Genomic DNA, 26,226 nt, shown 5'->3' on the forward strand with positions numbered 1-26,226 from the left:
CCTTTGGATAAAGGTGTCAGATACTACCTTGGCAAAACCTGAAGTTAAAAGGAGCTTTCCTGGAGTCAGTTGGACATTTAGTTTTGGGGAGGTGACATGAATTAAGGGTTTAGAAGCTACCCCTACTTTTCTCTTACTTCTCAAAGAAACTGAGGATGAAATTATGCATCCTCATCTTCTCCAAAAATATACTTTACATCAACTCAGAAAGTTGTTATGAAAATCTGTGAAATCTTGTCCCAATTAGAGCGCTTTTAGAGCCACAGTCTGGTAGTTCTAGTAGATGTCTGTGTACCTCTCTGGGCTTTTAGAGTTGTGAAAATACATCTCTGTTGGGGAGGGCCATCTGTATACACTGAAGTGGGGGAAATTCTCTTGCAGCCATCACAACCACTGTCAGCCAGTTCAGTCAGGGGGGCTAAAGTCACCTGAATAAATATGAAAGGAAGCAAAGTAAATGAAGTTATTTGTGATTTATCTTCTTGCAGGAAGCTCCAAGTTTTAATTTTGATCCTGATTTGGTCTGGCAGGTATGTTCCAGGTTTGCACTTAGAACATTGTGTCTTTCAGAAAAATTAGTTTTCCTGTAGATGTTGCAGTGCTCTTCCTTTTCTTGCTTTTGTGACTAAAGATTCTTTACTAAGCTTCCCTTTCCTGCTGTTATGGAGAACAATTAAAAATGTAGTTAAATGATTTCCCCCCCTCCTTTTCTTTTAATTCCTTGAAAAGAATGTGTTTTAACCTACTTCTGTTATAAATTTGACATGTCATAAACATGATGTTCAAAAGTTTCACTTTCTTGGGTTCATTCATAAAGCTATATCTAGTGTTTTTTTTTTTTTTTAATGAAAATGAATTATGGTAGCAACAGTACTTGTCAGATAATATCCGTTTTTTTTCTTTGATAGTTAAAACTAAGTGAATGAAAATCTAATTTAAAATGGCTAAAGCCTAAAGGAAATGTGTTGACCCATGTAACTGGGAAAAACAAGATATTGTTCAGGAATAGCTTGTTCCTGGGGCTCAAAGATGTTAACAGATTCCATTTTCTCTCATTCAATCTCTCATTTTAGGTTTCTTCATGTAAGTCTGTTTTCAGACAGAACCTTTCTGTGTGTCTGAGCAAAGTGGCTGCAGCATCTCCAACAATCACAGATAGAAGGGATAGGGAGAAAGAAGACTGTGTTTTTAAAAAATGGAAAAAAAAAAAAGGAAAAACAACCAACCCTGGAATAATAACAATTACTGAGATGGAGCATAGAATTTCACTCCAAATTTAACAACTCAGGCTGTAAGAAAAAACTTGAAATTCTCTAAATTCCATTAGCTTAATAAATTAGATGACATTCATCAATAAAAACTTTGTTAGCGCTAAATTCAGCACAGTTTATCAGATGGGATATATTAGTGACATATGGGTTTTAGTAAGAGTTGCAGATAATATACTTGATCTGGTGAACTTGTTACCTAAAGTGGATTAAGAAGCTAGGGGCGTAATGTGACTATATGACAATATTTCTGTGGCAGCTGAAGTGAGGATTGTGGTTATTTAGGTTTCTTGTCACATAATCAGCTGTGGCACTTTTTGTGTCACGAGTGGTTCTTCTTGTGTAACATTTATCCCCACAAAGCTTTGCTATGGAAACTGAGTAGTAAGCAGTTCAATACTGAGCTTGACCAAGTTGTTGCCTCGTAGATGTGCTAGCGGTGAAAGAATATGACTTTGTGTTCAAGTGCTACCTCTAATGGTGAGGTTGATCTTTCGATTTTAAATCCACAACCCAAGCCTTGTCTTTGTGTTCAGGCAGATGTCTGCTGTTCTTCTGCATGGGGTTGACTGAGCTAATTTTCCGTTAAGAGATAGCTTGGTGTTTGATCAAATTCAGGCAGTTCAGTTTCACCAGGCGTGGAAGGGATACACTGGAGCATGGGAAGGCAAGAACTACCTGGTAACTTTTCCCAGCATCACATAATTAAGAAGGGAAGGATTACGATTTCAAACCTTGGCCATTGAATGCATCCCACTTCCCACTGTGAATGTAATTTGAGTCCTGGGATCTAGTCAGGAATACCATGAAGTGGCTGAAATGTTTTCTTTGGCTCCAGGGCCTACCTAGGTTTATGTTACCCATCTTTTGAACAGTTATTTTATATGAGTCAAAACATGGCAGTCAGAATTGTTTTTTCTCCCAAGATTATGTGTTCATTGCAAATTTGTGTCAAGCTTCGTTTTTCTAGTCAAGGCATTATGATGGGTCTTAGGCCTTGAAAATAAGCCATGGCTCTTTCTGTGGCTACTAAGAAGAATTAACAACAAGAAAAAAAAAAAATACTACCTGTATCACCAGTGACATCTACAGCTCAAACACTACTAACCACACATGGAGAACCAGGTATGAGGCATCTGGCATGTAATAACCCAGGAGCAGGCATGAGTAGCCAAATTTCACAGATGAAAAAGCCATGTTTTAGAGAAAATGAACAGCCTGCCCAAGGTCCTACAGCAGGTAGGTTGGCAGCTGAGAAATGAACACAGGTTTCTTCTCTGAAGTTCCTAGACTCCCTACTCTTACAGTCTGCTTTTACTGAAGACGGTTCCTAAGTTCAGCTGGTTTTTCTTTCCATGCTTTGGAAATTATGCACTGAGTTTTGCATCTTCGAAGGGGTTGAGGCAGCTCATGAGAGCTCAAGAGGTCTATTTGGTATTTTTAGTAAGCTGCAATATTGTACTTTGTGCTGTAAAGTAAGATTCATCATTTTTACATGTGTATGTTATCAACCCTGCAAATGGGCCTCCAAAATAATGTACCCTACAGCCAACATATGCCCTGTGTTTGTTTTTTTTTTTTTTTTTTTCCTGGGTTTTAAGTCTTGCCCTGAAGCCTTTATAGCAACCTGGAGCATAACTCATTTAAACTTGCAAAGCCCTGTGTTTTTGATGTGCACTATCCACTTACAATATAAGAAATTATCCTTTAGCTTATTTTTTCTTGAGCAATTTCTTCATCTTCTCATCTTTCAGCTGAAAAAAAAAAAAGCCTTGTCCCATTTAACTATTTTCCTTAAATAAGGGGAAAAAATGTGGGTTTTAAGTGATAGCCAGAAAAAGCAAAATGTCAAGTTAAATGTTAGCTCTGGATGATATATGGTTGTCATTTAGAAGCAGGGAAGATTTTTTTTAAAAATGAACTTTTTTCTGCTCAAACTTTTCATATATGTGTTTGACTCTAAATGTTCGAGTTGTTAATTTATAATTCCTGCTATAAACAGGTTTATTTTGTGTGAATATAACTCATGAATTTGAATTACAAATACCACTGCTTACCAAGCAGCTTTTTTGTGCACAGCACCATGGTGGGCCTTTCAGAAAAAGTGAGCGCTCAGTCTTTAAGGGGCTAATGGAAGGAATAGGGCTCTTATATAAGCCAGGATCTAAATACTGACCTAAGAACAGCAAAATGGGCTGCAAAAGCTCAGAGGATATTAAATAAGAAAGGAACAGGGAATGTTTTTTTGGAGAAGATTGCATTTGAGAAGAGCCTTGAAAAAAATGGCATGATTTTGAAAGAGGGTAGAGGGATTCTTTATAAACAGTAGAAACTATATCGGCAAAGGCAAGGAGGTTGGAAATTATGAGACATATCTGGAGAAGAACAAACTGTTCAGTTTGGTTGAGAGAAGACTTTAAAAAGCAATAGAAGATCAAATGAAACCATAAGAAAGTGGGAGAAATAAATAATAGAGAAAAAAGCTGAAATTAATGAAATAGAAACCAAACATACACATGTTCAGTTCAATCGCTCAGTCGTGTCCAACTCTTTGCGACCCCATGGACTACACCACGCCAGGCCTCCCTGTCCATCACCAACTCCCAGAGCTTACTCAAACTCATGTCCACTGAGTCGGTGATGCCATCCAACCATCTCATCCTCTGTAGTCCTCTTCTTCTCCTGCCTTCAATCTTTCCCAGCATCAGGGTCTTCTCCAGTGAGTCAGCTCTTTGCATCAGGTGGCCGAAGTATTGGAGTTTCAGCTTCAGCACAATCCTTCCAATGAGTATTCAGGACTGATTTCCATTAGGATGGGCCGGTTGGATCTCCTTCCTGTCCAAGGGACTCTCAAGAGTCTTCTCCAATACCACAGTTCAAAAGCATCAATTCTTCGATGCTCGGCTTTCTTTATAGTCCAACTCTCACATCCATACAGGACTACTGGAAAAACCATAGCTTTGATTAGATGGACCTTTGTTGGCAAAGTAATGTCTCTACTTTTTAATAAGCTGTCTAGGTTGGTCATAACTTTTCTTCCAAGGAGTAAGCGTCTTTTAATTTCATGGCTACAGTCACCATCTGCAGTGATTTTGGAGCCCCCCAAAATAAAGTCTGACACTGTTTCCACTGTTTCCCTATCTATTTCCCATGAAGTGATGGGACGAAATGCCGTGATCTTTGTTTTCTGAATGTTGAGCTTTAAGCCAACTTTTTCACTCTCTTCTTTCACTTTCATCAAGAAGTTCCTTAGTTCTTCTTCACTTTCTGCCATAAGGGTGGTGTCATCTGCATATCTGAGGTTATTGATATTTCTCCCAGAAATCTTGATTCCAGCTGTGCTTCCTCCAGCCCAGCGTTTCTCATGATGTACTCTGCATATAAGTTAAATAAGCAGGGTGCCAATATATAGCCTTGACGTACTCCTTTCTAATTTGGAACAAGTTTGTTGTTCCATGTCCAGTTCTAACTGCTGCTTCCTGACCTGCATACAGGTTTCTCAAGAGGCAGGTCAGGTGGTCTGGTATTCCCATCTCTTTCAGAATTTTCCACAGTTTATTGTGATCCACACAGTCAAAGGCTTTGGCATAGTCAATAAAGCAGAAATAGATGTTTTTCTGGAACTCTCTTGCTTTTTCCATGATCCAGCAAATGTTAGCAATTTGATCTGATACATGCTAAAACATTGATGAACCTTGAAACATTATGCCAAATGAAAGAAGCCTGCTGTAAAAGGACACATATGATTCCATATATATATATGAACTGTCCAATATAGGCAACTCTATAGAGATAGAAAGTAGATTAGTGGTTTCTATCAAGAGATAGAAAGTAGATTAGGAACTAGGGGGAGAGGAGAAACAGTTGTGACCACTAATAGGTACAGCAGTTTGGGGTGATGAAAGTATTCTGGAATTAGTTTGTGGTGATGGTTACATAAAGCACTGAATTGTACACTTTAAAAGAGTGAATTTTATGGTATATATGTTGTATATCAATAAAGCTATTGCTAAAAAGTGAAGATATTACAAACAAAAGGATCAATAACTTTGATTACTCAAAGATTAAAATATAAAATGAGCTATAGAATAACCAACTAGGAGATGCATTTCTGAGGTTTATGGTAGTTAGTTTTAATAAAGAGGTTATATTTATTAGTGTGAAATAAAAGTTTGGGGAAAATAACGTACCATTAATTCTAGAGATTCTTGACATTAATTCTATAAGTGGAGATTATATAGGATTTTTTCTTCTTTTGCCCCCTGTGTTCTTATGTTTTCAATAATGTGCATTCATCTTATAGGGATGATCAGGAATTATTATTTAGGAAAAACAGCAATAAGTTTGTTGAAAGAAAAATCATCTATCAAAAATCTTAAACAGTTTCTTCTGATTTCTTTTGCTGAACTAAAGACTCCAAAGTGGAGAAGGTTATATTATGTATGGAAGTTGAGAATATGGTTCTGCCACTTGTTGTTTCTCCGAAGTCCAGCTTTCCCTTCTGTGAAATGGAACCATGATACCAGGCTTCATAGAGTTGTGATGGGGATTAAAATGGATTTAAGACATGGGAAAATCCTGGCATACATTAGATACTCAAGGAATTCTCTGCTTGTCCATCTAGTCCTTTTCAGTCTGGAAATGGAATTTTACCTGTAAAAAAGGGGAGGTACCTTTGAGCAAGGACCACTGGAGAGAAAGAATTTAACAAGCTTATTTCAGGCAGAGTCTTAGCTCTGCATACACACAAGGTTTACATGTGGAAAGATTTTAAAAGTATCTTTGAAATCAGAAATCAGTGGAGAAAAAACAGTAACTCCCAGTAGGCCTGTGGTGTAATAAATGAGCCGGGACTTTGCTGGGCCCTTGGCAAGTCACTTGTCCCCTCTTGCTCTCACTATTCTCATTTGGCAAATGAAAGGATTGAACAAAGTGTCCTGCTTTAAAAATTCTACCAAATCTGAAGGATTGGTGACTGGCAATTTGGGCTCTCAAAGGGCCTGCCTGGGGAGTCTGAATTGACAAGGCATTCTTGCAGTTTAAATCTTTGCTTTGTTTGCTCCCTCGCGGCCAGCTCTGCCCAGGCCAGCAGCCCCTGCCTTCTCCCTTGTTGGTGCTCAGGTTCCCAGCTTATTGTTTATTTAGGGACTGCAATTTCCTTATTGGCGTGTGCCCCCCTCCAGCAGAGTTGAGAAGTCAACCACAGGCCTCAAGTGAACCCCCCTTCAAGTTTCAGTAATGATAGTGTACCGGCCATCTCATGCCTCATCCCTAAGGCATGGTCCAGTTTCCACATCCCTCAGGCCACGCTGGTGACTTGGGGTGGCCTGAATTCCTCTGCCGCCTGTTGCTTTTTCCATGAGATAAGCGTTTTGAATGTAGAAGGATTTGTGTTATGTTTTGGAGATCCTTAGAATGAGGTCTCAAACCAGGACTATTGGGGACTTCGGGGAGGTGTTAAAAGAAATGGGAGAGCAAGTTAAGGTCCTAGAAAGCCAGAAGGAGAACTTCTTCACCTTATCTTTTCCCAAAGAGAGTTGGAAGAGAACAGAAGTGTCGGGTGTCCATCTTTTTATTCCTCTCTGAAATGCATTCACAGTTTTGCAAAGTAGTATTTCACTGAATTTCTGGGAAATCAGCCCTGTTTGTAATCAGATGTTTGTGAAAGATGACATGGATCCATTCTTGGGAGGGCAGGCTGCAGACATCGAGGGGCTACTCCTGTCATTTGGAAGCAGTTTCTTAAACTTCTTCTTCCTCTTCTTCTCTTTCCAGCATCGTCATTATTTTCTTTTGACCTTGCTCTGTCATCTTTAAAGGCTAAAAGTACTATGTGGAAGAAAGAACCAAAGTAGACTTGCTTCTAGGTGGTTGACTATCTCTCAATCCAGTCTTTCCTGAGATTATCCCAGGGACAGCAAGGTCCCAGTGTGGCTTCCTCACTCCTAGTCAAGGGAAGTTTTATGGAAGGAACCATTCTAGTTTTATGAAAGATGTTTTTTTAAAAATGATTAGAGATGAAAATTCAGGTGATACAAGGAAATGCTTCATGAAGTCTTATCATGAAGCAGACAGTCTCCATTTGGAGAACTGCAAAATAAGGTGGAAGGTAGGAAACTTTCCTAGGATAAGGAATAAAGAACAAGAAAGAGAAAAATAGAGAGTATCTGATTTGCTAGGACCTCATAGTCCACCTTGTTTGAAGTAACAATAAGTAAGGAAATAAGTATACAGTTGGCTTAGTGTTTGGTGATTGGCTGACTGGATATACTATGTTTCTGGTCCGGTAGAACATTTACAGGGACATGAAAGTTAACGTATTTTGGTGTGTGGATGTGGCACCCTCTTGAGCCCAGAAAGTTATTTCAACAAAAGAGAAAATCTTAGGCAAGTTAATTACCTTTTGTAAGTATTGTGACCTATAAAATGGGTAAAATAAATACTTACTTCATAGGGTTATGGGCAAGACTAAATGAGATTTTCTAGCATAGTGCTTGCCTTAATTAATAATACACATGAGCTGATGTTATTAGTATTAACTTCATTTTTAAATACCAGAATGGAGAAACGTTGTTTGCTTCTGTCCTGTGCTATTCCTTTCTGTATATTCAGATAATCCAAATATATTTATTTAACATAAATGGGAAAGAAAACATAGATGAAAAGAAAATCCTTTGATTTCTTTTCCCAACCTGAGAAACTTATAAATAAATACTGATTTTTGTGTCATCCCATCCTTAAAGGGAATGTCCTTGGAGGCCAAGTCATTGTTAAACACAGGCACAAACAACAACAAAAAACCAGTTTCTGATGCACCCAGTTCACAGGTTGGTACTGGAGAGGCTCTATGTTAGTTTGTGGCACAGCCATATGGATACGGTTTTAAATTGACCATTGCTCCCTTCCATGCATTGGAAATGTAAGAAACTTTCAATATTAATTAAAGCAGCTTTGTATGTAGGGCTGATACTCAGTTGAGAGGCATAGGTATAGCTATAATGATTGTAAAATACTGAAATACTTCCGTGGTTATCCCAAACCCTCAGAGTACGCCTCCCACTCTAGCTCTTACCCCAAATTCAGCAAAGAGTTATCCCCTGCTCCTGCAGGGACTCTGAGACCTGGTTGCAGTGCTCCAGGTGGCAGCTGTTCTGGTTGGTTCTTGCCCCACGCAGTATTGCTGTTGAATGTCTCCACAATCTGTTGAATGTCTCCACAATCACCCTGACTTAAAACACTGGGATTCGGTTTCCAGTTATAATATGACTCCATTGAAACTGCCCTCATGTCACCAGTAATACTCTAATTTTTTTTCTTAGTCTTTAGTGTCTTCAAATCTTTGTTTGACCTTCTTTCTTTCTTGAAACTGCACTTGCTAATTTTCTGCAACTTTTTCCATGATTTCCATAACATTTTCTTGTTTTTTTTTTTTTTAACCTGTCTTTCCTCTGGCAGTACTGCTGCTGGTTTTTCTATACTTGATTCTCAGCTGTATCTGAGAATTCTTTCACTGCTAGGCAAATGACCCATCATCTCTACTGTCTCAACTTCCATTTTAGCTTTTGTTGTTGTTCAGTCACTCAGTTGTGTTTGACTCTTTGCAACCTCATGGACTGCAGTGCGCCAGGCTTCCCTGTCCTTCACCATCGCTCAGACCTTGCTCAAACTCATGTCCATTGAGTCAGTGATGCCATCCAACCATCTTGTCTACTGTCATTCCCTTTTCCTCCCGCCTTCAATCTTGCCCAGCATCAGGATCTTTTCCAGTGAGTCAGTTCTTCACATCAGGTGGCCAAAGTATTGGAGCTTCAGCTTCAATATCAATTCTTCCAATGAATATTCAGGACTGATTTCCTTTAGGATTGACTGGTTGGATCTCCTTGCAGGGAGATCTCTTGATCTCATCTCTCTGGGACTCTCAAGAGTCTTCTCCAGCACCACAGTTCAAAAGCATCAATTCTTCAACACTCAGCTTTCTTTATAGTCCAACTCTCACGTCCATACATGACTTTGTAAAAACTATAGCTTTGACTATACACACCATTATCAGCAAAGTAATATCTTTGCTTTTTAATACGCTGTCTAGGTTTGTCAGAGCTTTTCTTTGAAGGAGCAAGCTTCTTACTTTCATGGCTGCAGTCACCATCTGAAGTAATTTTGGAGTCCAGGACAATAAAGTGTCTTACTGATTCCATTGTTTCTCCATCTGTTTGCCATAAAGTGATGGGACTGGATGCCATGATCTTAGTTTTTTGAATGTTGAGTTTTAAGTAAGCTTTTTCACTCTCTTTGACCTTCATTAAGAGGCTCTTTAGTTGCTCTTTGCTTTCTGCCATAAGGGTGGTGTCATCTGTATATCTAAGGTTATTGATAATTCTCCCCACAATCTTGATTCCAGCTTATGCTTCATCCAGCCCGGCATTTCACATGATGTTCTCTGCATATAAGTTAAATAGGCAGGATGACAGTAAACAACCTTGATGCACTACTTCCCAGTTTTGAACCAGTCTTTTGTTTCGTGTCTGGTTCTAACTGTTGGTTCTTGATCTGCATACAGATTTCTCAGGAGACAGGCAAGGTGGTCTGGTATTCCCATCTCATGAAGAATTTTCCACAGTTTGTTGTGATCCACACAGTCAAAGGCTTTGGTGTAAGTGAATAAAGCAGAAGTAGATGTTTTTCTGGAACTCTTGCTTTTTCTATGATCCGGCGGATGTTGGCAATTTGATCTCTGGTTCCTCTACCTTCTCTAGCCTCACTTGTGCTTTGCTAGCATGTGAGATGAGTGCAATTGTGTGTTAGTTTGAACATTTTTTGGCATTGCCTTTCTTTGGGATTGAATTGAAAACTGAGGTTTTATTATTAACTTCTCCAAGGCCATCTTATTGCATTCTTTTTACCAGCTTATAAATAATTCCCAGTCAGACTCAAGTATACACTCTTAGCTTGATTCTGAAGAGTGCTTATCAATTCATCTCCATCTTTCTTTCATTTCCTACTCCAATGCAACTAAAAGTGATCTATACTTTTTAATCAGTCCTGTCTTACTCCTCCTTGATACATATTCCATATGTGCATGCTCAGTCATGTCCAACTCTTTGCAACCCCATGGACTGTAGCCCACCAGATTCTGCTGTCCATGGAATTTTCCTGGCAAGAATATTGTAGTGGGTTGCCATTTCCTACTCCAGGGGATCTTGCCAACCCAGGGATTGAACCCATGTCTCCTGCATTGGCAGGTGTATTCTTTACCACTATGCCACCTGGGAATCCCTACATAGTCCATACTTGTTCTCTTATTCCTTTAACTTATATTAATTAAAATTTAATTTCTGACTTCTCTGTGTTCTTACACAGGGCTATATCTACCTATATTTTAGTATTATCTTTTGCACTATTTCTTGTATATTATGCTTTCTAGTTACAAGTGACTGAAACTCTGCTATTGTATTTTAACATTCTGAAGAGTGTATGATTCAGATGTAGCTGTATCTTGCTGTTCAAATGATGTTATAAGGGCCCCATTATTTAGGCAGATTCTTACTGCCTAAAGAAGTATCAAAGAAGACATGGTATCAAAGAAGACATGAACCAGCCACAGACCCATATTTTTCTTATCATTCATAATCTCAGAAAAGGAGAGGTCCTTGATTTTGTGTCAGTTCCCTCAAAGAACTCTGCTTGGCCTTGATGGCTTAATGAGTTCACCCCTGGATCATTCAGTGTCCAGAGGTGGTGCTTGTCACCAAGGGTCAGACTGGAAAACCCCACTAAAACCACAGGGAGTTGGGGCGATGTAGTTCCCAAATGGGGAAGAAGTTGAGCAGATAGTTAAAAAGAAATAGATACACGCTACAGCTAGAAAGAGGAAGGAAGGGAATCTTGATAGAGGACCTACTGTGTGGTAGGTATTATCCTGGAAGGTGTGCATCTTGTCACTCGTTCTATTCTCATCAAAACCTCAGGTTATAGGATTAGCAAGGTTAGGAATATAGTCATTAAGGTGGATTGAAAATAGATGCTACTGTCTTCTACATGTGTATGTCACGGAACTGGGAGTGGATAGGGACTTACTATACTGTTGTTGGCCTATAACAGCAACCCTTTATTCTCCTGAGGGAGTTTCATGATAGATACTTTGCATGCATTACAGATCACTTGTAATTTTCATAACCTGCTCTTGAGCATAGTCTTATTTAAGGGGAGCTCGGTGTTTTGCCCAAAGACATAAAAACCTGAAGCAGGGTGTGCATTCAGGTTTGTGACTGTACTCTTGCCTGGAAAATCCCATGGACGGAGGAGCCTGGTAGGCTGCAGTCCATGGGGTTGCTAGGGGTCGGACACGACTGAGCGACTTCACTTTCACCTTTCACTTTCATGCATTGGAGAAGGAAATGGCAACCCACTCCAGCGTTCTTGCCTGGAGAATCCCAGAGACGAGGGAGCCTGGTGGGCTGCTGTCTATGGGGTCGCAGAGTCGGACACGACTGAAGCGACTTAGCAGCAGCAGCAGCAGCAAGAGTTAGTTGGATTGTTTTATTTTAGCTCTGTTTGTTAGATACCAGTCTGTTAACCTCCACAACAAATTAATACATGGAGACGAAAACCTCAGAGGTCACAGTGTGTCCGTCAAGAACCACCAGCGATGCATCTTCTCCCTGAGGGTCATTAGTAATGTGCCCAGAGACAGTACAGCAGAATGATGCATTCCTAGGGAGTGGATTTCATGAAGAATGAGTCAGAAGTAGGCCAGTGAGACCATGAAAAGAAACATCAAAGCACCCTAACTGCTTTTACTTTGAACTAGCCCAACCTAATTCTGTGCTTGTACATTTTGTTCTAAAGAATTAGATACCATCTGAATAAACAGACAAACAAGAAAACAACATGAAAAAACAGCATGTCCGTTGTCATCTTCTAATCTAGGTCATCATCTTTGTATATTTTGATAAGGCTCAGGAAGAAGAGTTTTTGAAATTTTGTTTTTTTTCCTCCTAACATGCCTTAGGCCCAAGTTGACTTCTTTCTGGAGTACTTAACTTGGGCTCACATAACCATGGTGAACCCCACACAATAAATCCTTCAAAAAGCAGGGCATTACTCAGATAACTGAACTGAGGACTGCTCAGTTATGTTTGCAGCTGCAACTAGATGATTTTAAAAAGTTAAGCCTTCAAGAGCCTCTGTGGTATCCAGTAATAATAGTCTAGAATTTTATTCTAAATAAAGTGTAATATAATTATGTAAGGATGTTTCCTGAACATTAGATCACATCTTCTCTTTAAACCATTCGGCCCTATTTTTGTTGATTAATGTCCGTAGACTGTTATGTGATCACAGAGAGTTCCATGCTCTTTAAAAAAAAAAACAACAAAAAAAAACCCTTGTATTTTCTTTCCTGGCCAGATATTAAAATGAAACTAGTAATTCTTCCTGTAATTGAAAGGAAAGCACATTGTGACACTCAGCAATAACATAATTGTTACTTTTTGTGACTAAATGATACTGCTTTTTTGATGTTCCACCCACTCACCATTTCAGTGTTCACAGTTCCTAGACAGGAGCTGAAATCTGTTTCTTGGTGTTTAAGAGGAACATAATGTTTGACAAACACAAAAAGGATAATAAAGGCATCCTTACTGGCAAATTTGCTCCAGAAAGTTTACTCCTAGAGTTGCTGTACACTTAGGCCAAATTGGATATCTTTGGAGAATAGCTTCATGTTTTTCTAAATGTAATTGACCAGTAAAGTTGTTCTTGTTTCTTTTACATTGATTCGTCTTGTTCTTTGTGTAGGCTGGACACCTAAATTCATTTAAAATACCCAAGTCACACAAGGACCTTATGAAAGTGCAGATTCAGATTCAGTAGTTGTGAGCTGAGGCCTGAGAGTCTGTATTTCTAAAAAGCTCCCAGGTGATGTCAGTGCTATGGTCTGCAGACTACACGGTGTAACAAGGATATAGACTGCTCCATGGTAGAGAAGGAAGGGTGCCCACGTATCTTGTTCACATCTACCTGGTATCTCACACATCTGGTGCCTGGTACCCAGCAGATGCTCAGTATGCATTTGTTGAATGACTGAGAGAACTTCTTGTATCTAAATTTACTATCAACTATAGCAGACATGTCCTAGAAAAATCCAAAGATTATGTATATCCAAAGATATTGTATATATATAATAAAGCAGAGATGAAATAAATTTATTTTAGTCTTTCCACCTGACATCTATCCTTACAGCTATAGTCCCTGCACTCGTGTGCTTGCTAGTATTCATGGCTGATTCCAGAATTACCAGGCTGGGCCCATTAGGTAGGTGATTGCTAGGGGTTTACTTCCAGTGATTTATTGTTTGCCCATCAGAAGGGTGTCCCTGGTGGCTCAGACAGTAAAGAATCTGCCTGCAATGCAGGAGACCCAGGTTTGATCCCTGGGTCAGGAAGATCCACTGGAGAAAGGATAGGCTACCCACTCCAGTATTCTTGGACTTCCCTTGTGGCTCAGCTGGTGAAGAATCTGCCTGCAGTGTGGGAGACCTGGGTTCGATCCCTGGGTTGGGAAGATCCCCTGGAGAAGGGAAGGGCAACTCAGTCCAGTATTCTGGCCTGGAGAATTCCAGGAACAGAGGAGCCTGGTGGGCTGCAGTCCATGGGGTCGCAAAGAGTTGGTCCTCAGATAACTATTTTGCATCTTTTGAATGATGGATATAAAATAGTCTTGGACATGAATCTTTCAGTAGGAGTTATGATCTGTATGTATAAAATAAAGTATTATTACAAGTATTTTATGAGTATGTGGAAAGAAATGACTTAAAGAGCTATTCAATTCAGACATTTTTTTCTAACTCATGGGGAATGAAGCAAACACATTTCAGTTGTTTTCAGCCCCTGCAATCTTTAACATTCCTGCAGTCTTTAACAAAAATATATTATAAAAGCAAAACAATTTCATGCTTTTCCTATCCCAAGACTACTTGAAAAATGTCACCTGAGACATGGAGCGGCAAGTTCAGGGAGCATGGGAGTCTGCCTGTTCTCTCACTGCTCAGGGTTCAGAGCAGGCTCTCAGTAAATGACTTGAGTGACAGAAGCTGACAAGGTGATGTGAATATTTAAGCCCTCGATTATTTTAAGTTGGGGCTAATCATGGCAAGTTTTCTTTTGAAGAATCCAAATCATTGTTTTGACTCTTTTCTTCAGTATATAACCCTGAGCTTAACGTGATCATTAAAGTTCTATTTTTCCCCTCAAGAATTGACTTCTAGAGTAATAACACTGGAAAACTCAAAGTAAATAGAATGCTTTGCTGTAGGACCTTGCAGAATGATTAATGCTAATATGCATTGGGAATCCCCAATAATCATTTCTCAAACTTACTTGACCCTGCAGGCCCCTTTTCACAGAGCATTTGGTTTCTGTGAACTTCAGGAAAAGCTGTTTCTATTTCACTTTTTCTGTCTCTAAGGAAGGCCTAGAATTATCTGCTTTGAGAGCTTGCTTCTTTGTGAAACACAATCTAGATGAGTATTTGAAAATCACTACATAAATTATTTTAAAATATCCATTATAGATAATATGTAAAGATATTCTGATGAAGATTCTTTGGTGATTGAGAGTAAAATATTGCTCTACCTTCTAAAATTCCACTTTGAGGATGTCTTCACTTAAGTTTTTTTTCTCTCTCTTGTACACTAGTGCTTGAGTTACTGAGCATGTGCATTTTGTATTTGTTTTGAAAGTGAAAGTTGCTCATTATGTCTGACTCTTTGCAACCCTATGGACCATACAGTCCATTCACTTCCCCAGGCCAGAATACTGGAGTGGGTTGCCTTTCCCTTCTCCAAGGGATCTTCCCAACCAGGGATAGAACCCAGGTCTCCCACATTGCGGGCTGATTCTTTACCAGTTGAGCCACAAGGAAAGCCCAAGAATACTGGAGTGGGTAGCCCATCCCTTCTCCAGCAGATCTTCCCAACCCAGGAATTGAACCGGGGTCTCCTGAATTGCAGGCTGATTCTTTACCAACTGAGCTATCAGGAAAGCCCTCTGTTTTGAAAGGCAATGTTTATGTACCACATTGAGCTATATCAGGACATGTGAGATAGTTTTCTTCTATAGTCTTCCTTAAACACATGTTTTTAGTGATTTATCTTAGCTTTAGAGATTTTTGAAAAAGAAAAAAAAAATTGTTCTCTTTGAATTTCTGAAACTGAAGCAATGGAGCAGCTGTGACCATGGCAGTCATTTTCTTTGCCTTAATTTTTCATGCTTATATTTTCTCATGTCTTTCTCTGGCTCAGCATTTTGAATATCTTCTTGGGCAGAATCAATGCACCATCTAATATGTTTGTATTTTGCATCTTTTATCTTCCCTAGATCTTGCTGATATTCTTCCATCTCCTTTTCTCCATGCTTGTGATTTTGGTTATGAGTTCTTGAAATGGACTTCTTACTATAAGAACAGAAATATCAATAAGGACAGAAAAATAGATCTTTATTAAAGTAACTTCTACAATATCCATTTCTCTATCATCTTTTTTTCTTTCATTATTTTCTTTTGATGTTCTTGCACATCTGTGACTAAAAGAAAAAAGTTTGGAAGGAAAAAGAGGCTGCTTATTTTAAGAAAATTAGTAAAATTAAAATATTATTTTAAAAACGTGTTTTACTAATTTGGTGAAATTTTAACTCAGGTATGTATAGATCAAAAGGATTTTCTATGTTTCTATGTGACTTCATTCTGATCTTTCTTTAGCAATGTGTAATTTTTAAAAGTCCAGTGAAAAGCTCCTTTTAACCCATTTTGAAGTTAGCAGTTGTGGTCACTGCTAACTAAACTCTTAGAAGTTGACTGAGAGGAAAGCTGAGGGTTGCTTTTCCCCTTGTCTGCATGATTGAGATGAAACTTTAACAAGTACTAACAAGAAATAAGGAGAAGGCAATGGCACCCCACTCTAGTACTCTTGCCTGGAAAATCCCATGGATGGAGGAGCCTGGTAGGCTGCAGTCCATGGGGTCACTAAGGGTCGGACATGACTGAGCGACTTCTCTTTCACTTTTCACTTTCATGCATTGGAGAAGGAAATGGCAACCCACTCCAGTGTTCTTGCCTGGAGAATCCCAGGGACGGGGGAGCCTGGTGGGCTGCCATCTATGGGGTCGCACAGAGTCGGACACGACTGAAGCGACTTAGCAGCAGCAGCAGCAACAAGAAATAAAGTTTAAAATATGGGACTACAAAGTATATTTCAGTACACATATATTTATATACATATGTGTATACTTATGTATAAATACATATGTATACATGTAAATATGTATACACATATGTATACATATAAATATGTCAATTTAGACTTGAATCTGAAATCAAAGGAGATTTTATATTAAAAAGCAGGAATGTTGTCTATTTCTTTCACACTTAACTTACAGGTAAGTTCTTGTAAAAATTGTACTTAGATATTTGTAAATGCTGAAAAATTTGTATCTCAGTAAAGAGCAGAAATCTACATTAATGTTTTAATAGATTAATGATAATGTTTTAATAGATATCTTTATGTTTTAAAGAAATAATATAGTCTTAAGGCTTCATGGGAGGTAAATAAAATAGTTAATAGTGGGTATATTTGGGTGATGAGATTGAGGTGGATATCATAATTGTCTCTGTGACTTTTCAAGTTTTCTGTAATGAGCATGGCTTAATTTTATAGTCAGAAAAAATGTTGATTTAAAATGACTCTCATTTATTCATCGGAGAAGGCAATGGCACCCAACTCCAGTATTCTTGCCTGGAAAATCCCATGGACGGAGGAGCGTGGAAGGCTGCAGTCCATGGGGTCGCTGAGGGTCAGACACGACTGAGCGACTTCGCTTTCATGCATTGGAGAAGGAAATGGCAACCCACTCCAGTGTTCTTGCCTGGAGAATCCAAGGGATGGGGGAGCCTGGTGGGCTGCCATCTATGGGGTCTCACAGAGTCGGACACAAATGAAGTGACTTAGCAGCAGCAGCAGCAGGGGCATTTATTTATAAGCCAGAAAGAAAAACACCAATACAGTATACTAACGCATATATATGGAATTTAGAAAGATGGTAACAATAACCCTGTATACGAGACAGCAAAAGAGACACTGCTGTATAGAACAGTCTTTTGGACTCTGTGGGAGAGAGAGAGGGTGAGATGATATGGGAGAATGGCATTGAAATACGTATAATATCATATATGGAACGAGTCGCCAGTCCCAAGATACTGGATGCTTGGGGCTGGTGCACTGGGATGACCCAGAGGGATGGTATGGGGAGGGAGGAGGGAGGAGGGTTCAGGATGGGGAACACATGTATACCTGTGGTGGATTCATTTCAATATTTGGCAAAACCAATACAATATTATAAAATTTAAAAATAAAACAAAATTAAAAAAAAAAAAAGAATTCAAATGAGTCATTAAGAAGGACTCCCTACATTTATCAGCTTGGCCTGCTATAAGAAAATACCACAGGCTGGGTGGCTAAAAAAACCAGAAATTTATTTTCTTGCAGTTCTGGAGACTGGAAGTCTAAGATCAGGGTGCCAGCATGGTTGGATTCCTGTGAGAATCCTGGCTTTCAGAGAGTCACCCTCTTGCTCTGTTCTCACATGACAGAGAGAGAAAACAAGCTCTCTAGTATCTCTTCTTATGAGGGCGTTAATCCCATCATGAGGGTTCCATACTCATGACTCCATCTAATCCTGATTACCTCCCAAAGGCCTCCTCTCCAAATATAATCACATTAGGGATTAGAGCTTCAGCATATAAATTTTGGAGGCACCTAGACATTTAGTCTCTAACATTCTCCTCACTCAAATTGGCAATATACAAGATTACCAGATATGCATCTAACATTGAAAAAGACTTGCAGGCTATAAATAAAAAATGATAGTTATCGCTGGATGATAGAAATATAGGGAATTTTCTCCATTTTTTGTGAATTTCAAGTATATTACTTTTATAACTGAAAAGATACAATAAATACTATTTTAAAAGGAAAATGAAATACTACAGAATGGAATGTAATATTCCATAATAATGTTGCAAATTTCAAAATCATTTTCTTTTATCTTCTTGCTTTTTGTGTGTGTGTGTGTGTGTCTTCAGCACGTAGAGCACCCAGGTATGGGAACACAGTGGAGCTCAGTGCTGCTGCTGCTGGTTCTCATTTTTCCTTTTTAACAGTAATGGCAATGTTCATGATAATGAAACATGCCAGTGGGCATGTAATATAGGAAAGTGAAATAGAAAGTAGCCACAAAATCAGGACACGCATAATTGTTAAAGTTTTTTCTGAGTTGTTATAAATAGAATAGCCCATTCATTGTCTTTACTTTTAGAACTCTTTAGTTTCTTGGATTCTAAAAAAAATGAATTAGTTTAAAAAAAATGAGTTAGTGGCTCATTTTTCATTAACTTCCAATTGCAAATGTAATATAACCTCCTTGAATCTACACAATAAAATGGCAGGGAGATGTGACAGTGAGAAAACTTGACGTCAAACTTCCAGTGTGTTTCATTCCAAGCACTGATTTGAGTTTAATACCTGAGGTTGAAGAACTGTTTTTCCCTCTATAATGCATCTCCTCTCTCCTCTCCTCTCCTTCTAATGCATCATTTCTTATTACGCTCTACCTTGTGTGTGTAATCTGTCATTTCCTTCTTTAAAGAAAATTATCTATGATTTGTCCTCAATTAACCCCACATTTGAGTGTAATATTTCTAGTTTTTTTTTTTTTTAACTCTGTAAATCAATAGGTAAGAAATGCCCTTCAAGATAGTGATTTTTTTTTGTCACACAGGAAGCTGTCTGCTTGCCAAGTAAATCATGATGTGATATATTATTTCCAGTTGCTATAATTTTCAATATTTAGTGTGTCAGTCATACTAGGTCATGATTCAGTTATTTAACTTCACTTATGTCTATATTTTAGATGAGAATCCTTTCCCCCATTAGTAGATTTTAATTTCCTTCTCTTTCACAGTCAAATTCCAAGCATGCCTTATAAAACTAGCCACAAAATACACACATGAACAAACCGTTTTTGTGTGTACAAGTAGACTCGAAAATATTCACTAGTAAACTGTCTCTGAAATTATAAATTTGTCTTCTTAAATGTCATTTTTGTTTTTAACACTTTAGATCACTTTTTATCACTATTTCTTTATTAATTTGATTGCTAGATATGCAACAAACATATCTAGGTAACTCTCTGTCTTGCATTGACATAAGCTGTTTATTGGGAGCTTAAAAAAAAATCTCACAAGTGATCTTCAGAGGTGAAAAAAGTAAATTGTTCTGAATTCAGGGCTGTGTGTACACCATAGTTAATCTATTACTATTGAATAAATTGCTTTCTGAAATTGTTTTGGTAATATTGAAAAAGCAATTTTCTTTCCCTCTCTCTCTCTCTCTCTTTTTTTTTTTTTTTTACCAACAGGACACAAAAATCGCTTCATTGGAGCGAAACATAAGGGATCTTGAGGATGAGATCCAGATGTTAAAAGCCAATGGTGTGTTGAACACTGAGGACCGTGAAGAAGAGATAAAACAAATAGAGGTTTACAAAAGTCACTCCAAGTTCATGAAAACCAAGGTATGTATAGTCCAAAGTTATAAACTTTTATATTCTTAATGTGACTGGAAAGTTATGGTTTATATACATACTTTCCCCAAATACTCACATAATCTGCTTTATGTGATACATGAAATATATGGACAATAAAGAATGAGGAAATTTTTTAGTTCAAAAGCATAGATTCCAGAAAAATCAGATAAAACTTTAGGTAGAATTTCTACTTACTAAGGGGTTCAGGATTTTCTAATGAATTCTTTCAGTGTTCCTCTGTCTTGGGAATTAACATTTATTTTTAATAGTCTTTGCTCTCCAAATTTCCTGAGATTTCATAAGTTTGCTATTTTTAAAAGTTTCTCTTTGCCAAATTTCTGGCCCATTCCTGGAAGGTGATGAAAGGTTAATCTTGGAAGCCAATTTAACTGATTTGAATGGTATGAAGATATTTTGGTTTTAATATAGTATTTGACAGTACTGATTTTGAGTCCCAGTACTATCATTTGCTGAAAATATTCAATCTCTGTGAGCCTCAGTTTCTTCATCCATGAAATACTGATAAGAAAAAGAAAAATACCTTCATCATCGGGTCGCTTTGACAATTCCAGGAGATTATGCATTTAAAATACTTACTCCCTTGACTGATCTCTAGAAAGCATTCAGTCATGTGAGACATTGTTGTTGAGTGTAATTATTGTTACCTATTGCTGTGGAATATTTATGAAATATTATTAGAGTAATCGTTTCCATTACTTTTTATCAGTATTGCTAGTTTTAAAGAATTTGGCTTGTATTTTTCAAAATAAAACTTTGAGTTGCAAATGGACAAATCACCTGAAAATCTGTTCTTTTTATATATGCAGAATTATTTAATTTATGAGCAGCCCAATTGGCCTTTAGAGACTTCGAAATACTTTTATTTATTCCTCTATTTAAGCCATTTTATTTTTGAAGACAATAACCACACCAATTAAAATTATTTTTTTCCTACCACTTCCTCTTAAGTACCCCTGTTCTTATTCTAGGTTTTGCTGTTTGTTGCCTTATAAAATGCAGCAGAGTTGAGTGATGCACACTTCTGTGAGAAGGCAATGGGAAGTGGAGAGGATAACTGCTTAAGTAATGATTATGATTTTTTTCAGTTGTGAAATACATGGATAGTCTTTGCAGAGAATTCGCAAAATTACAGGAAAGAAATAATATCTAGTGTTTACTTTACTCTGTATGTATGTGTACATGTGTTTCTCTAGGAAAAACAAAAACCATGCTACACTTCTGTCAACTTCCATCTGTAAGTTAATGTTGAGATTTTGACTAAAAATTTTCATCAAGGAGTAGAGATATGAGAAGGAGAATGTCCAGTGTATTTTAATGTAACCCCTTGCTTTTAGTGATGGACACAAAATGCAGAGCAGGTTTCCTTGCTAAGTTCTCCCTTCTGGTTTCTTTTTTGCAATCCTTTCCTCTTAGAGAGTTGAGCTGACATGCCACAAGCACAGTAGTAGGGTGGCCTGCAGACAATGGCCAGATCACTCCAGGAATGAAGACCAGATGTACAGATCTGAGTGAATCCATGAAGATTGGGGGAAATAATTGTTTTGGCTCAAACTGTTCCTCCCCACCCTATCCTGTCATATATCAGTAGAAGATAGTTCAAGCCACTTGTACAACTGAAAATGCCTTGAAATTTGTAAACTCTGTCCTTCAATATAGATTGTGTCCCGGTGAATAAAACATGTATATGGTCTTCAGGAAGCAAGTGATGGCCTTTATTATCTCACAGTCTTCTGAGGCACCATCAATCCTTGAGCTAGTTTTAACTTTTAATGGTTAGTTACTTTCAAGGGTTTCCAGAGTGGTCAAGTCGGAAGGATGTTCAAGGAGAGAAAAGGAGTTAGGTGAAAAGAGTGCAGGCTGAAGACTGAAGCAGACTCTGGCAGATTTCTAACCTGCCCTTGATAGCTACATGATCTTCAGGAGTGACTTAAGTCACTCAGCCACACTTTCCTCATCTATGAAGTAGGGGCACCACTGCAAAACTTAGAGAGTGACTCAAAATGTTAAACAAAACTCTGCAGTTAAAGCACCCGAGTCAAAAAAGTAGGCGATGACTATATCCATTATTATTGAAGAAATATAATCAAATATATTAATAATTTTAGTAAGTGCAAAGAGGAACTAAGGAGCCTCTTGATGAGGGTGAAAGAGGAGAGTGAAAAAGCTGGCTTAAAGCTTAACATTCATAAAACTAAGATTATGGCATCTGGTCCCATCACTTCATGGCAAATAGATGGGGAAACAGTGAAAGCAGTGACAGATTTTTTTTCTTCTCAGGCTCCAAAATCACTGCAGCTGGTGAAATTAAAAGATGCTTGCTTCTTGATAGGAAAGCTATGACAAACCTAGACAGCGTATTAAAAAGCAGAAACATCACCTTGCTGACAAAAGTCCTTGTAGTCAAAGCTATGGTCTTTCCAGTAGTCATGTACAGATGTGAGAGTTGGACCATAAAGAAGGCTGAGCACTGAAGAATTGATGCTTTCGAACTGTGGTGCTGAAGAAGACTGTTGATAGTCCCTTGGACAGCAAGGAGATCAAACCAGTCAATCCTAAAGGATTGGGCTTCCCTGGTGGCTCAGCTGGTAAAAAATCTACATGGAATGCAGGAGACCTGGGAGACTTGGGTTCAACCCCTGGGTTGGGAAGATCCTCTGGAGAAGGGATCAGATACCCACTCCAGTATTCTGGCCTGGAGGATTCCATGGACAGTATAGTCCATGGAGTCGCAAAGAGTCGAACACGACTGAGTGACTTTCACTTTCCTAAAGGAAATCAATCCCAAATACTCATCAGAAGGACTGATGCTGAAGCTCCATTACTTTGGCCACCTGATGCGACGAACTGACTGATCGGAAAAGACCTGATTCTGGGAAAGATTGAAGGCAGGAGGAGAAGGGGACTATAGAGGATGAAATGGTTGGATGGCAATACCAACTCGATGGATATGTATTTGAGCAAGCTCCAGGAGTTGGTGATGGACAGGGAAACCTGGCGCGCTGCTGTCTATGGGGTCACAAACAGCTGGGACTCGACTGAGTAACTGAACTGAAATTTGAATTGCTAGTGTACTTCATGGTCCATTGTAGCCTATTTGGATAACTTTTCTACAAAGTTTGTATGAATGTGTTGCTTGTGAACGTCACAGATATCTGAGGAGTTAATTTGTGCAATAGTTGTTTACACACATTGACAAGGAAACTGTTTAGTGTCACCACTGGAGTTTCTTGAATTCTTTTGTTTATATGCAGGATTATATGGATAAAGCTTTCAATGGTGGATTTTGAGCTCTGTGGTCCCCAAAGGGGCACTAAAAGTTGTGCATGTTCAAAATATTTCCCATTTCCCAATCCTTACCACTTAGTTGGGAAAGTAAGAAATGTACTCAAAATACCACCCTGAAGACTTGATGGGAGGAGAGTTCATTTCTGGCTGGAATAATACAAGTTGTGCAAGGTTAAAGTTAGTGTTTTGTTTTTTGTTTTGGTCAAAATAATCAGATTGGTGAAACTACAGTGATAGGTCTGGGGAAGATTGCCAACTCAAATCTGTGTCTGAGCATACCTAGAAGGATATGTGAAAACACCATTCTATCCCCAATTCTATACAGTTAAGGAAGTAGGAAGAACTCAAGTCTATATGAAATTATAGACTTTTTCAAAAAATAAATTATTAGATTTAAATTGCAAAAATCTAGAGATTCTGAAATGTACTTGGGAAATGGAAATGTAATTGTTAAACTCATTTGGTTTACTGAAGCGGTGGTAGACACGGAAATCATAAGGTGACTTTGGATCCCATCTAGCAGAAAATGGTAAGTTTAATGCAGGGACAGTTGATTTCAGAAACTGTTGTTTTAATAGTTCACAAAAACTCAGAGTCATGGTAGAGGAACACTTCAGAAATTCTTATGAAATGCTGCACAAGGAGGGGACTAGAACTCTTTGAAACTAAATCTGAAAATTGCAGCTGTATATTGTTACTTCTGCCTGTGGCTTGTAATCAACATATAGAAAGCTTAAGAGTGCCCTTTCTTTTACCAGGTTTTCTGGAGAGGCAGAATCTTCAGGGTTTACGATGGTGCCAGGCTTGGCAGTGCCCACTGATCTGTTACTTTAATAGAGATCTAAATGTGTTCTGTCTTAATTACTTGGAAGCTTACTTTTTTTAATTAAAAAAAAGATTTTAAAAGTTTTAAAGTCAACCTAATCATTAAAAAATAGCTCCTAGAGTATCTATGTTCTCATTTGCTTATATTTTTGAAATTTTAGCTGAAAAGTACTTTCATGACCCATTGGTGATACAATTAACTCAGCATTTGATTCCTTGTCATCAATCTCAATTTCTGTGTGTAACTATTTGCTCCAAATAGATAATTGCTATCATCACTTAGTCGCTAAGTCGTGTCTGACTCTTGCAACCCTATGGACTGTGGCCCGCCAGGCTCCTCTGTCCATGGGATTCTCCAGGCAAGAATACTGGGATGGGTTGCCATTTCCTTCCCTAGAAATATATAATAAAGACAGCTAATAGTGATATATACAGACTCATTTTCAGAGATAGAAGTGTGTTGAAATACTTTTAAATGTTTCAATGAAAAATTGACATTGTTGTTGTTCAGTCACTAAGTTGTGTCTGACTCTTTGGGACCTCATGCACTACATCACGCCAGGCTCCCCCATCCTTCAGTATCTCCTGGAGTTTGCTCAAATTCATGTCCATCGAGTCGGCGATGCTATCTAACCATCTCATCCTCCGCCATCCCCTTCTCGTTTTACCTTCAGTCTTTCCCAGCATCAGGGTTTTTTCCCAATGTGTCAGCTCTTTGCTTCAGGTGGCCAAAGTATTGGAGCTTCCACATTAGCTGAGAATCTGATAAAGAAACAATGTTGTATGCAAAGTGAGTGCTGCTTGGATTAATTATTAAAATGAGTAAAGACAGTAGGTTGGAGGGAAAGGAAGTATTTTAAGCAGTCCCATGAAATAGCATGTGCTTCCATTTTGTTGCTGAGCAGATGCCTGGGACTGGTAGGGCCTCTTGCAAGCTTTGTGATTAGATGAAGTAGCAGGGAAGACCTAAATTGCTTTTGTAAATATGATATCATAAATAGCCATGACATAACATTTTTGAAATAATAGAAGGTGAATTTCAAAAATGTAAAGGCAGAGTTTAGAATCGCAACTTGTGCAAAGCCTGGGATACCAGATATAGTCAGTCAGGATGAAAAGACATGCATCTTTCAAGCCCTCTGGCACATGCATGTTGTCCCTGAGAACTGAGACTCAGAGACCTCCCAAGCTGTGCAACTCTCCCCTGTTGGAAAGTCCAATTTCTACCCACACTCACAAGGTTTAGAGGAATCAAAGTGTGATGGCAGAATGTAAGAGGCTATGAAAAGCATGAGTTACCTCAGCAGCACTTTTAAGGCTTTAAGAATGGAATGTACCATATAAATAATTGTTTTCCTACTAGGGAAAGAATGATGGCATCCCCTGTTGTATACAAGGCTTTGTTCCTAGATTCACACATTTTCATCTACTGACCCCAGTACTTCTCTGTTAGCTACTCCCTCTGCAGTGTTTGCCAAAGATGCCACTCAGCTGTCTTAGATCTCCCCCTTTATTCTCAATTTGTAACACATTTTCTTATTAACCTCTGATGGATTACAAACCTCATAACCCAAACTGCATGATAATAAGCACATCACTTTCTAGATGTGAGGGCCATATCTGCAGTGAAAAAGAAGCTGTTTTCCTTGGCGGAGTAGGCTTTATTGGTGTTAGTTGTGTCACAGATGTAAGTGATAGAAGAACTTTCAGACGAGATGAAGTGTGCCTGATGTCCACATGGACTTCATATAAAGCATGTGATGTAATTCTTATTGGTTTTTCTTCTTCCCATCATGGAGACAGACCTTCCCCAGCCTCAGTTCTCATGTATGTTCGATTGCATCACTTTTCATTTTTATTGAGTTTATGGCTATAAAAGAAGCCAAAGGCATATTTTTATGGAAGAATATGATTTTTTTACCCCACAACTATATTCCCCTTAGAAAAACTTTTTTTCCTGTTATTGTCTGCATAAAATATTTAAAATTTACCTCACGGCAGTGATAGTCTGCAAGTTATTTAAAGCAACTGCCTATTAATATTTATAGACTGAGATAGTTTTATCATTATCAATCTATTTTTATTGAATGAAGTAGCTATATGTAGAACCTGCCATGTCTTCCTTCCTATTAAATACCATTCCATTGATGTTAATTTCTTTCACATTCCTCTCTCAATACCCCACTCCCATA

General features: G+C 38.4%; 1 protein-coding gene across 3 annotated transcripts in view; it reads left to right on the plus strand.

The window, feature by feature from the left end:
- Positions 1-26,226, plus strand: part of ERC2 (ELKS/RAB6-interacting/CAST family member 2) — a 996,367-nt gene that overhangs the window by 295,922 nt on the left and 674,219 nt on the right. For all 3 annotated transcript variants that reach the window (XM_070360622.1, XM_070360624.1, XM_070360623.1), the window contains exon 5: positions 19,736-19,891. In XM_070360622.1, the coding sequence (XP_070216723.1) occupies positions 19,736-19,891 (156 nt within the window). The remainder of the gene's footprint in view (positions 1-19,735; positions 19,892-26,226) is intronic.

The sequence above is a fragment of the Bos mutus genome, chromosome 22, assembly GCF_027580195.1.
Source record: "Bos mutus isolate GX-2022 chromosome 22, NWIPB_WYAK_1.1, whole genome shotgun sequence".
Classification (NCBI taxonomy): domain Eukaryota; kingdom Metazoa; phylum Chordata; class Mammalia; order Artiodactyla; family Bovidae; genus Bos; species Bos mutus.